Source organism: Cheilinus undulatus, linkage group 21 (assembly GCF_018320785.1).
Source record: "Cheilinus undulatus linkage group 21, ASM1832078v1, whole genome shotgun sequence".
In the NCBI taxonomy this organism is placed as follows: Eukaryota; Metazoa; Chordata; class Actinopteri; order Labriformes; family Labridae; genus Cheilinus; species Cheilinus undulatus.
The window spans coordinates 32,329,551-32,342,303 of NC_054885.1; the positions used below are offsets into that span (position 1 = coordinate 32,329,551).

General features: G+C 40.1%; 1 protein-coding gene across 1 annotated transcript in view; it reads left to right on the forward strand.

The window, feature by feature from the left end:
- The window catches only part of prkar1b (protein kinase, cAMP-dependent, regulatory, type I, beta), a 109,907-nt gene extending 101,847 nt beyond the window's left edge, over positions 1-8,060 (forward strand). The window contains exons 10-11 of the mRNA XM_041816888.1: positions 3,993-4,074; positions 6,650-8,060. Coding sequence (XP_041672822.1) covers positions 3,993-4,074; positions 6,650-6,822 — 255 coding nt within the window. The 3' untranslated portion in view covers positions 6,823-8,060. The remainder of the gene's footprint in view (positions 1-3,992; positions 4,075-6,649) is intronic.
- Positions 8,061-12,753: the final 4,693 nt, after the last annotated feature.

Genomic DNA, 12,753 nt, shown 5'->3' on the forward strand with positions numbered 1-12,753 from the left:
CTCAATACAGTGGATTTGTTCAAATGCCACTTAAAAAAGGGATTTATTTTTGATTAAAAACAAGAAGCATGCAGCTGCAGATAAGTGTACAAAGTTTTTTCTAAGCCAACAGTCGAATGAGCTGCATTTTGTAATGGTGCATGCATTGCTCAGGCCTTCACTGCAGACCAGGAGTGTATGGTTGACAGCACGGTCGTGACATAAAAGGAGGGGAAAGACAGGTAGACCCTTGCAGAGTTTCACTGGTCTGCATAGCATTATTAAGGAAACCACAACAACAAACCGTGAAACAGCAGCCTTTTCTGTGTGGCTGCTTCCAAAGCTCATGAGAGGCTTTCTGGAGAAGCAGATGCATACCTGCCTTCAGATAACTGTCCTAGGTGATCAGTTCAGCTCCTGAGAGGGGATAATCTTTAATCAGTAGAGCTAATTAGAGAAATTTCATTCAGAGGCTAAGTAGTTGTAATGTTGGCCAAAATCCTTATCTTCTATGAAACACTGATGGATACACAAATTACCCATGCACCAGTCACCACAAATTTGCTCAGACAATATTAAAAAGAATACTAAATAAAACGTAGACCAAGTACACCAAGCAGCGGCTGGCTAGTCACAACAATGAGAGACAGATGCATACATGTATCAGGACTGTATCAAGGACTATTTTTATAAACTCATGGTAATTTTTTTTTTATCATTTTATAAATTTTTTTTTCAAAAGTAAGACAACACTGATGGTATAATTAGTCATCCCCATCAATACAAACTTATTATCATGTTCTAACAAGCTAGCTCCTTAGGAACATGTCTGATAGGTTTTAATAAGACAGTTTCACTGCCCTTGAACATCATAGGGCACCTTTACATTAAGGACCCAGATCCGAGTACGCTTGACCCAAAAGCCAGATTTTACTAGGTCCATGTCAAGTGTACCATATTCAGGCACCAGGCCCAAGTCTGCTTGAAGACGTGGTCTTCAGCATGTTTCATGTGGATTCAGGCAGGGTGCATGGAAGATGTAAACGACACAGGGTCTGACTACAGGATACTCAAAGGTGCAGAGTTCATAGTTAATTGTTGATGTCTCCTGTCTTTTTAAAAACTGTCGTATCTGCATAGCACAGGCCCATTTCATCTGAGCTGTTTGGTTGATATGCTGGCGTCTCAAAGTTAGTAAAAGCATCCATAGCAGCAGGATGTCTGCATGAAGCATAAACAGTTTTGACCTGAATGGTTGCCATAGCTGTTTCTTTCTTTTTTTTTTTAAGATTTATTTTTGGGCCTTTTCATGCCTTTATTTGATAGAGGAAGGACAGTGGATAGATTCGGATGTTATGAATGTGAAAGAAGGAGGGGGGGAGCAATCATGCCCTGGCACAGTATAAAACAATTTACTTTATGTGAGAACAACAAATTCATCCTGTTTGGACATGGTATAATAGCACTGTTTTTCTAAAGAGTCAACATTATAGTCACCTCTAAATGATGGTATATCCCTCATACATCTGTAGTATCCCCCACTTCTCCACATTTTCACCAAGTCACAGATATCCTTTTCACTGAAACAGTCTTACCTTTGTATGCCTGCAGTTAAGAGCTGGGAAGTTTTTGGGGTTCTCATTAAAGCTCATTATATTCATATTAACATTATTAGCCCAGTCAGTACAAGTAGCAGACGAAGTAGAGGAGGATTAGAAACACTGAAAGAGCTGGAACAGTCAAGTCTGTTTTGCAGCACGGTCCAAGACACACTGGGAAGTTCCCACTTCTGATTTTTTACTTGCTAACAATTTATAATATAATTATGGCTTCATGTGAACATTTCTACCTCTACCTATACTTCACATGTAAGAAAAGTGCTACCCTCAAATTCAACATTCTCTTTGTCTGTAGCGTCGCATTCACACCGCATTTTTCCTCCAACCAGTAGCATGCACCTCTGCAGCAATCAGTACCTGTGTAAGCTGTACTATCACCAAAAACTTGATTAAAGAATATATGCACTTTTGGGATCTCTTTTAAAGAAAGTCAGGAATGTTAATGTGGGCGTACATTCAAAGATAAATGTTCCAATATCATGGGGTCTTTCACACACACAAAGTTTGTCAACAGCTGCAAAAGGCAATAATGGCTGTTATCATCTTTTGGGCGAAGTAAACGGAAATCAGATTTTCTCCGTTCTACTTTTTAGATGACTCACACCCACTGAGTGGAGGGTCCAGTCAGTCCGTCTGGTCCAGCAGACATCAGCTGTTGATTTTCTCACTGTATGTGTGTATGGGAAGGCTTGTGTTTTTGTCTGCATCCATCTGTGTCTGCTTTTCATGGTGCCAGGCTGTGTGTGTGAGTTTTTGCAAATGCACTGTGTAGATTAGCATCATGCTTTTGGAGAATGCTAATAGTTTGAATGCATACTAGTGTGAGGCTCAAACTCAATTACTAGGTTAGCTTCACGCAATCATGAAACAAGAAAATTAAACTGTTATTAGTAGCTATTATTCCTATTACTACTACTACTACTACTACTACTAATAATGATAATAAAATGATTACAATAATATTAAAATAATAATGTTAATAATATTTTGATACTATCTGACCTTCACTAAATTTGCCGGGGTATACTGTAATACTGCAAGATGTTTAAAAACCACATTAAACAGGCACTTGCTGGCATGCACAAGCAAGCACAGTGAGTAGAGCATGCACACCTTTACTGGAGTTTCATTTATGCACTGCCATATAACTGAGATCAGCTGATGTCACACAAACCCTCATCAGCAGGTGGATGACTGATTCGCTGTAAGCTTGCTATTGGCTAATTGCACACATGCTGCCGTATTCAAACTGCTCTAGCTGAGCTATACCTTGTTGCTCCCTCTGTAGGCCCGCTTTTTGCTACCCTCCTCCCCCCCAGCTCCTCCTTTATCCTGCCTATGACTTAAGCAGTGTCATTCTGTAGTCAATGATGCCTGTTCTGCTTTTGTATTTTTGCTGCTTTTGCCCTTCCTTAGGCTTTCCTTGTAGCACAGGAGAGGCAGGAACATGTGCTGTTCCTGCCTGATGCTTTCCACATAGGCTTGTGGAAGGGCAGGGGGATCCCAGAACATCCACAGCACCAAATATAAATAAAGGAAATAAGTGCACATTTATAATTGCTAATAAAGAAAAACATTTATAACCACAAATCATGTGTATTTCTTGACAAAGTGGCCCTGCCTGAGTAAGGTTAAAGGACCTGTCATATAAAACCACTCTGGTTTAGAGATAGAGCAATGCAAAATAACTTGCAGAATTTATTACATAGTTGTAGTGGCCCCCTCAAGGCATCCTGACAGATTAAGCTATTTATTTGAAATTCATGCATAGATGCAGGCGTAACATCAATGAGTAAATAACTGTATATTAATCATGTTCCTAATATCAGTCTAAAATAACTATGATAAGGATTTTCACATAATCTATTGTGAGTAGATGTTTACTTGTTAGTGCTTTCAGAGCTTCCAGGGATCACGGTCAGTTTTGGATGATACATTATTTTCCGTCTCGTGGCTGAATGTTGATGAAGGGAATTCTGGGATGGAGATACTGAATGAGTTCAGCCTCTAACTGGTTTACATGTTTGTATTTATTGCACCCTGGAGGAAATAAAGCATAACCAATCAGAATTTGTGTCACATAGCCTGTTGGAATATCTGAGCTTGTGCTGCTTTGTGTGTCTGCTCATATGCATCTCACAGAGCAGGTGTCCGTCCCATGGAAAAGTGGCCTAAATCCAGTGCACCTGTGTCCTTATGAAGCAAAGGAATTTCTCCTCGGCTTAATCCTCCTGATGGTTTTCAGCCCCTCACTAAATAACTCCTCCTTTTCTCTCCCCTTCCTTTCTCCCCCCCCCCTTCTTTTTCTCCCCCTCTCATCCTGTTTCTCTCTGCTGTCTGTCTTTCCTTTCCTTTCTTACTTTCTTCCAACTTTCCTTTTCTTCCTGTTTGCAGGGAATAGCCTCTGTTCTGCAGCGCAGGTCTGACAATGAGGAGTACGTGGAAGTTGGACGTCTTGGACCCTCTGACTACTTTGGTGAGTGGCTGCTGGCCGATGAAGCCTTTTCCATTTCAGGTTTGACACAATACAGGAAAAGCTTTACTTCAAACAAAAACTGGTGTGTTCAATTTCTAATTCTTCAGCAATATTACAAATCCTGCAAGAAAATGTAGAATATAAACTCTAGCAGGCCAATTTTGAAATTTCTGGTCAAAATCTCTCCATTTGAACCAATCAGTCACTCTCCTTCAGTTTCAAAGTGTTTACACATGCGCTGTTCTGCAAACCATGCCATGGTGACAAAACAGCCTGACATTGGTTGTCATGACCCATGTGACTGTTTTGGGAAGGCTACATGGTGGCTAATACCAAGCTAGCGACAGAAACCATTGAATATGGATTAAAAAGTGGGTAAAAAGACATTAAGTGTCGGAGTTACTGGTGCAGATTTAATCTTTGAAGACCCCAGAAAGTCACCCAAGTTCCAGGCTCACTTCAATAGCATCCTGTAATGGCTACAAAGATGTGAATCGTTTCATTATATTGACAAAAAAGTATGTGCCTATGACTTATGGGTCATAAGTTTTTTAGCTTTTAATAACCATGTCTCTTTTTGTCAGAACATTGATGGTAAAATTAAGATGATTCTGTGATTTCAGTAAGGAGGCTAATGTTAAAAAGTAACCAGAAAATGAAGGGATTGGATCAAATAAGTTTTTTCTTCTCCATACTTCATTTGACTCATCTAAACTGAGATTCTCAGTCTTTGATAGAAGTTAGTGCTTTTTTTCTTGTCATTTTTTTAATCTGTTCTTATTTGCATCTTTTAAATAAAGGCATAGAGTAAAGAAATCTTTTAAATAAAGGCATAAAGTAAAGAAAGATTTGGAAATGCTTGTTCTTACAGACATATAACTGAGGGATATACCCAGAAACAGCTTGTAATAAAGTGGAGGAACATTCTCGATGTGGTAACTTAAAAGAATCTGTACATGCTCCTGCTGATTAAAGACAGCAGTTTATACAGGTTAAATCTGCATGTCCTGACTTTGTGAGGTTTTGATGATTCTACAGATGTCTTAGGTAGTACAGCATAGTGGCTTTTACAACTGGAAAAATTACGATGACTGTTGCTTTGAAAGCTGCTGGAAATATCTGAGGAAATTGCATAATATTTTTGGATGAGTGTCTGTAAGACCTCTTTCTGCTTTTGCAGGGTTAGTTTTCAGTCACTGTGCAGCAAAACCAGATTTTCAAATTTTGTATGAAAAGAGGACAGATAATAATCATGAGAGAATCCTTTAGGTTTCACCCTTCCAAAATAAAATTTCAGACAACTTTCGTCCTGATTTCTGTTTTATTGGCATATATTATGAACTTATTTGTTATGAAGTTGTCTTCATTTTAGCACAGAACGGGAAAACACAGAACTTTTATTTCCTTTTAAATAGTCTAGTGACAGAGATGTTTTTAGTTTGGATTACTCAGATTATAACAGAATAGAGGAACAAACTTTTAATCTATATATTTTTAACAGGAAAAATGTTGTAAACAATTCAGGATACACTTAATATTTTAAGGACAGCTGGAAATATAATACTGTGCATAAGATTGCGGCATTTGTGGGCCAAAAACTGAGGCTCAATTATGGCGTAGATGTGGCAAGTAAGCCGCTTGGGGGAAATATCAGGCAGGAAGGAGGACTGACGCAACCCCGGTGATGCTCTGGATGTTCTTGCATGTTACCAGGTGGCATGGGAAATTAATCTGTTTAAGAATAACAAAGTCCACACCTTTAGGGCAGAGTAAGGGGTGAATGTGGGGATTAAGCCAGATCGTGGATAACAGGGTTGCCACGAGTCTCTGGTCGTGCTGTGAATGTTCCAATGGCCCAAAAACTGACCACAGTTTCCAGGTCTATTACCGGGGGGAAAAGGCCCAGACAAAAGAAATTCTATCGAGCTTGGCCTTGGCTGCCCAGCCAAGTATGTGTCATTCTTGACTCCGGCCACCTTTTCCTTAACCCAGGTTGTGGCACATTGGGCCCCATGATGAATCCTTGGCAACTTAGATGCCTAAAACTTAGGCACATTGCTGTATATGGTGCTGAAGTCTGTGTGTCTGACCCATTTCCTTATAAAACTGCTCTAAAAACGGATCATCAAAGACTTCTGTTTTTGCCATCATTGACACTTCCACTGTCCAACAGAAATCCTGACTGTGTGTTTAAAGAAATTGTTTTTATGAATTATTTTGCATGAATCTCTCTGTGGCCAGTACTAAGAATAATGGGCACACAGAGGCTCAGCCAGTTAGCTTTTTCTGGGAAATATTCTCTCTTTATGCAGTTTACCTTATGACAAGAAGAGTAACAGCCTCATGAGGAGTAAAAACATAAGATGATATGAATCAAAACCACAGCTCAGTATGATGATTACAGATCAGCGCTGCCCCAGAATCCCCAGAATGTGCATGTGTCCTAGGGTCACTGCACAAAGCATTTCTTCCTCGTTACGAGACATTCATTGCATATGGTGTCTTTATGCATGCATCTTAAGAGTTCATTTACTGGAATCCTGACTGATTCTTCTTGCTTGTCCTCCTCCTTCAGGTGAAATCGCTCTGCTGTTGAACCGTCCCAGGGCAGCCACTGTAGTCGCCCGTGGTCCACTCAAGTGTGTGAAGCTCGACAGGCCCCGCTTTGAGCGTGTGCTGGGACCCTGCTCAGAAATACTGAAGAGGAACATCCAGAGATACAACAGCTTCATATCCCTCACTGTGTGACACGTCGGCCCCTCTCCGGGCCCCCACCAGCAGGGGTGGGCAGCATCAGCATCAGAGTTTTGGTCCATGGGTGGGATAGAGGTGAGGATGCGGGGTAACAGATGTGGGTTTTACATCTGCGATGACAGGGCGCTCATTTCCTGCCCTTTTTCCATTTTGCGCATTTCTTTCTTTTCTTTGATCTTGTGCACTTTGACTTGACCTGTGCTGTCACGTAGCTTTATGTCAAAAACAACATGCAGGAGTGTAAAAATGAGAGCGAGGGCTGCGATCATTCAGCTGTAAATCAGTCATAAATACAGTGTCTACTGTATATGATGCATGCTCCTAGAATGTCAAAGAATGGCGTTTGCACTTTCATGTATGTATGAAGGGATGAATTCAGGAAATGAGGAAGTAAAGACATGTTTACGTACAGCAGGAGAAAGTGAGAACACATTTCTTTGCTCGCTGGCAGAGGTTTGCCTTTTTTTCACTTCTGGCTGTGCGTGGTGCCATTTTGAGGATGAATCAGACCTGCACTACACATATCTGTGTTTCCTAAAGCGTAGATGTGAAGATGTGACTAAGTTCCTGGCTGCTTCATTCATTTTTGTGCTTTTAATTGTGCTTTAACTGTCGGAGGCGCTTAGAAGAGATTTTATGTGGCGTGTTCAAGCCAAATTAACTGACGAATTTCTTTATTGTTTTCCTCAAGAAACCCTCTTTGTCCCGATATTTCTTGCAGCGGTTAAGTCTGATCTGTGAGCCGTGGTATTCCAAAGGTGCAGTAGTGTTATCAGTCCACACACATGCAAACAGAGTCTGAAACACACTGACATAAAACACACAACAATACTGTATGTGCTTTCACTGTCTCAGGACTATGTGAATCCTCAACACACACTGACACACAACTATTACCTAAAGCTTTTTGAAGCTGATTTTCTTCTATGTTGAATAACTAGATGAAAGCTTTTGCACCACTCTTGAGTTTATAACGTTGGGTCAGGAAAAGGTTTGATTTTAAGACTTATATTATTGATAGATACTAAAAGAAAGAAGTAGAAAATATACTTGTGTTGTTTTCTTTTGATCTACTGTAAACAGTAAAAGTTGCACAAATGACCCAGCAAAAGATGTTGTATAAAAGGGGAAGAAAATAATCTTTCTGTATTCTCTTTCTCTCTATATATATCTTTCTTTCAACTATCAAACCATCTTGAGCAAATAAAGATAAGCTTCTGAAATCCTTTTCATTTGAGTCCTTTTTTTGTAATCTGGGACCGTTTTTGTGTGAGAATGTGACCTTTTTCACATTTTTCCCCTACGTTCAACCCGACTTTTGGCAATTTCTCCTCCTCTCCGTGTTGGACTTCTATCCCTTTCTCTCCCTTCATCTCATCTCATGCCAACACCAGGCCTCTCCTACAAGTCTCCATTAATCTCCCCTAAAGTGCCAGCTGTCCTCCTAAATCACAATTTACATTTCTTTTTTTTCCCACAGGTACCTCCTCTCCATCTCTCTCCTCTGCTCTCCATCCTCTCCTTGATAAACCTGGTGTCAGTCATTCATCAGTCTGAGCTGTCAGATTCTCAGAGCTCCTCCCAGCTAGTTTATACTGCAGCAGACTAAAGCCTCCACAGCTTTGACACATTCCTCTTCATCTTAATGCCCACTAAATCAACTAAGGAATGTGCCCCCAACTTGCTCACATTAAGTTTAGTACCCCTTGCTTGATGCGTACACACTGGCTAACACACAACATCCTCAGTAACACTCATGAACTGACAAACAAAGACGTTTTTTGTTTTTTTCAAGCTCAGAGAAATAAATGTTGCCATCTCTTCTGGTCAAGTATCCTGCAAAGCAAAAATAAAATCTCTGCTCCCACTTGCATGCTGTGCATGACTACTTGCTCCCCTTGAACACTATAATGTTGCAGACCATGCACCACTTAGCTGAAGTTGGCCATTTAAACACAGATTGAAAAAAATAATTCAGTCAGGACCACTATCTCAAGAAATACACATGATTTGCAGTTATGAATAGTTCTCTTTATTAGCAGCTATTATTTTGCATTTATTGCCATTATTCACATTTGGTAGTGTGGTTGTTCCGGGATCCCCCTGCCGTTCCATGAGCCTACATAGAAAGTAGACACATTCCTGCCTTTCGTGTGCCTACAAAGAAAGCCTAAAGGAGGAAGAGAAGCAGCAAATACTCCAGAGCAGAGCAGGCATCAGTGACACCAGAATGGCATTGATTAAGCCAGAAGCAGGATAAAGGAGAAGCTGGGGTGGAGGGCAGGTTGCAAAAAGTGCTTGCAAAGGGAGTAGCTAAGCATAGCTAGACCAGAGCATTTCAAATATAACCACGTCATGCATGCATGAATGAGTGCAATTAGCCAGTAGCATGCCTAGAGCAAATCAGGGCTAGCGTTAGATCAGCTGATCTCATTTATAAGGCGGTGCTTGATCCTGAACCTGCCTGAACAAGCGCTATATCTCTGCTCAGTTTTTTATCACAATTTCATTCATTTCTTGACTTATCTGTGGATGCTCATCTGCGCATCATTCTTAAAAATGCAGGTTGAATTACAACTTCCAAAAAAGTTGGGACAAGTAAAAGAGTTCAGAGTGATATGCAAATCCTTTCCAACCCATATTTAATTGATCACAGCACAAAGACAAGATGTTTAATGTTCAAACTGATGATGAAGTATACTCACATTATGAATTTGATTCCTGCAACACATTGCTAAAAAGTTGGGACTTGGTAAGAAAAGACATCTGGATAATTCTACAGGTGAGTAGACTGATTACTAACAGATGATAGTCCTTTGATTGGGTATAAAAAAGAGCACTCGTGAAAGGCTCAGTCACTTACGGTAAACCTGAAATACTGTCGACTTCTCCAGGTTTGAGCTCATCTATGCTTGACTGACCTAAAGTAGAAAAGTGTGCTTTGAAGAAGCATCTGTCAAGTCCTCAAGGTTAAAGAGGAACAGGGACCATCCAGAGTTCAAAAGCCAGTATCTGCAAAGGAGTGGAGGTGTATTAGTGCCAATGGCATGGGTCACTTGCACATCTGTGAAGGCACCATTAAAACTGAGAGGTAAATCCAGATGACATCTGTTTTTTCAGGGACATCCCTGCTTGTTTCAGCGAGACAATACCAAGCCACATTCTACATGAGTTACAACAGCATGGCTTCACAAAAAAAGAGAGTTGGTGCTATCCTGGCCTACATGGAGTCCATACCTGTCCCCTGTATACAATGTATGGCACATTAAAAAACGCAAAATATGACAATGGAAACCTGGCACTGCCGATTTACATCAAGCAACAATGGGGAAGATTTTCACTCTCCATACTTAGTTTTAAGTTGCCACACACCTATGGAGTGTTGTAAGATTAAAAAGTGATGGATCAGTGGTAAAAATTTTCAAAAAACATTTTAAAAAAGTATCAGCTTAAACATAAAATATCTTGGCTGTCTGCTGTATTAAATTGAACAGTCTGAAAAAGAGTTTGTAAATCAGTGCATTCAGTTTGCATTCACATTTTACACAATGTCCCAACTTTTTTCAAATTGTATTTTGTACATATCCAGCACCATAGACAGCAAAAATGAAGAGAAATATTGTTTAATTTATATTCTTACAGTACAGGATGCTTTATTTTAGCTCCAAGTCAGCAGATCAAGCTCCAGGACAACTGAGTGCCATCAGTGGATGGAGTTTCTAAGGTAAGATTGACTAAAACCAAAGACAGTTCACAATATACTTAGAGAGCCTTTTAGAAACCTGGTAGCACCCAGGAGAAAACACTGGGGTGACCTACGCATGTGTCTCTGCCTGTCCCTGTGTGTCCAGAGCACCTGATTGGGCAGGGCCACTGTGGGGCCAAAGCTGGGCCATGCTGGGTGGGCCGGTCGTGGACAAATCTTGGCAGTGTCGCACAAATAGTAAGATGAAGCCTTGATACCATGGCACAGTGCCAGTGCTAATAAGAGAGCCCAACCAGAAAAAAAAAAACACTTTCACACACTCCTTTACTAACTTTTGATTAAGACAGCTCAGTTCTGTGTTTGAGGCCTTTATGCTTTATAGCACTGTAATCCATCATACAGCTCCTGTAGTCCCACTGTGCCTGTAACACTGAGACCAAAAACATTTATCCAGATTAACTAGCATCAGTTCCAGTTGCTGCGACCTTAACTGTAAAATCAACTTCATCAGTGAGTAACAAAGACTTAAACTGTGATAGTGCAATCAGGTGGCCTTTATTGTAAAGTAATAAATAGGGTTAGGATTAGATCGCCATAGTCAACAATGGCTGAAAAGGAACACAAGTAGTCTCTTTTTGTCATAAAAGAAGAAACTGGACTTGTTTCTGTAGTAAAATCCCAGTAAAACCTTCAATTTTTGGCATCACACTAAATATGTTCTTTAGAAGACAAGCTTTTGTGGAGTAAAACAAAAAGAATTTAAGAGAGGATACCAACTCAATTTCACAAACATCTCTAGTAACAGTTGTCAACATGACAGTGTCATTTTAGCTGCTCTTGAAGAGGGCAAACACATGAGTTTGGTTTTGTCTGTTGTAGCTGACAAAGCTGATCTTGTACAATGTCAAATGCATGCTGAAGATATGCAAAAGCGTGTGCAGGAGTCACAGCAGTAGTATCATCAGCATAAAAATGAACAGAACTGGTATTATTCTGTCCAAGGCAATTCATAAACAGAGAGCCCAGTGCCGAGCCTTGTGGTACTGGTACCTCTGATGTAACATCCTTTAACTAAACAGCCTGGGTTCTACCACTAAGTTAACAAACCATAACAGCATGTTCTGAAAACCCTGTAGCTTTAAGACGACCCAGTCAGATGCTGTGGTCCACGGTGTCAAAGGCCTTGGAGAAGTTTATAAAAAGAGATGGGCAACTTTGCTTGTTAGCTAGTGCTTCAGTGACAACTTTCATGGCAGCAGTGGTAGTGCTGTGGCTTTTATTTATTGCCCAACAAACAAAAATGTGTTATTCTGGCCACGTGTTGCTCCAGTGCTAGCCTTATGTTGCCTGGATATGTCTTGATCTGTGAACTAGTGTTGATGGTATTTGTTGGTGTTATATTTGAAAACAGAAACTCCTGTCTGCACAACAAATTTACCTTTCTAGATACGATAAAGATACTTTAAACCTGTAAGTTGTGGTGGAATGTCAGCTCATACTATGTGACTAAGTTTTGTACAATGCATGAACAAGGCTCATAATTTACTGTGTGCCCACACTGTACAATCCTGTTGTCAGGCATACAAAGCTCTGTTTCTAAATCAGGGCAAGTCATTGACAAATGTCAACAAAGTTTCCTTTGAGAGCTCCAACAGACGGGGATAAAAGCACATCTATCTCTGTATTTCAATTAACTCTTACACATGGCTAAAATACACAGACATAAAGGCTCTCACTGTCTTGTATGCATACTTAGTATCACCAACAAACAACTAACTAAATAATATAAAAGAATCCCTGTCTGCAGGAACTGTGCAGGTATTTCTTGCTTAAGTGCATTCAGAAGGTATTCATAGCCTCTTCACTTCTTTCAGTTATGTTCAGTTGCAGCCTGATATTACAATCATTTACATTCATATTTATCTGTTTTATTCATTGTTTTTATTTTTACTTTTTGCAAATTCACCAAAAAGAAATAAGTGACATATCACACTGACATAAGTATTCAGACCTTTTACTCAGTTCTAAGTTGAAGGACATCCGGCAGCGATTGCAGCCTGGAATCGCTCTGATTATGACATAGCAAGCTTTGCACACCTGGATTAGGGAATTTTATGCCATTCTTTTTTGCATAACCTCTCAAGCTAAGTCAAGTTGGATGGACAGTCATTGCATCTTTAAGCCATTTTTGTCTGACTTTTAATGTATTTTCACAACTT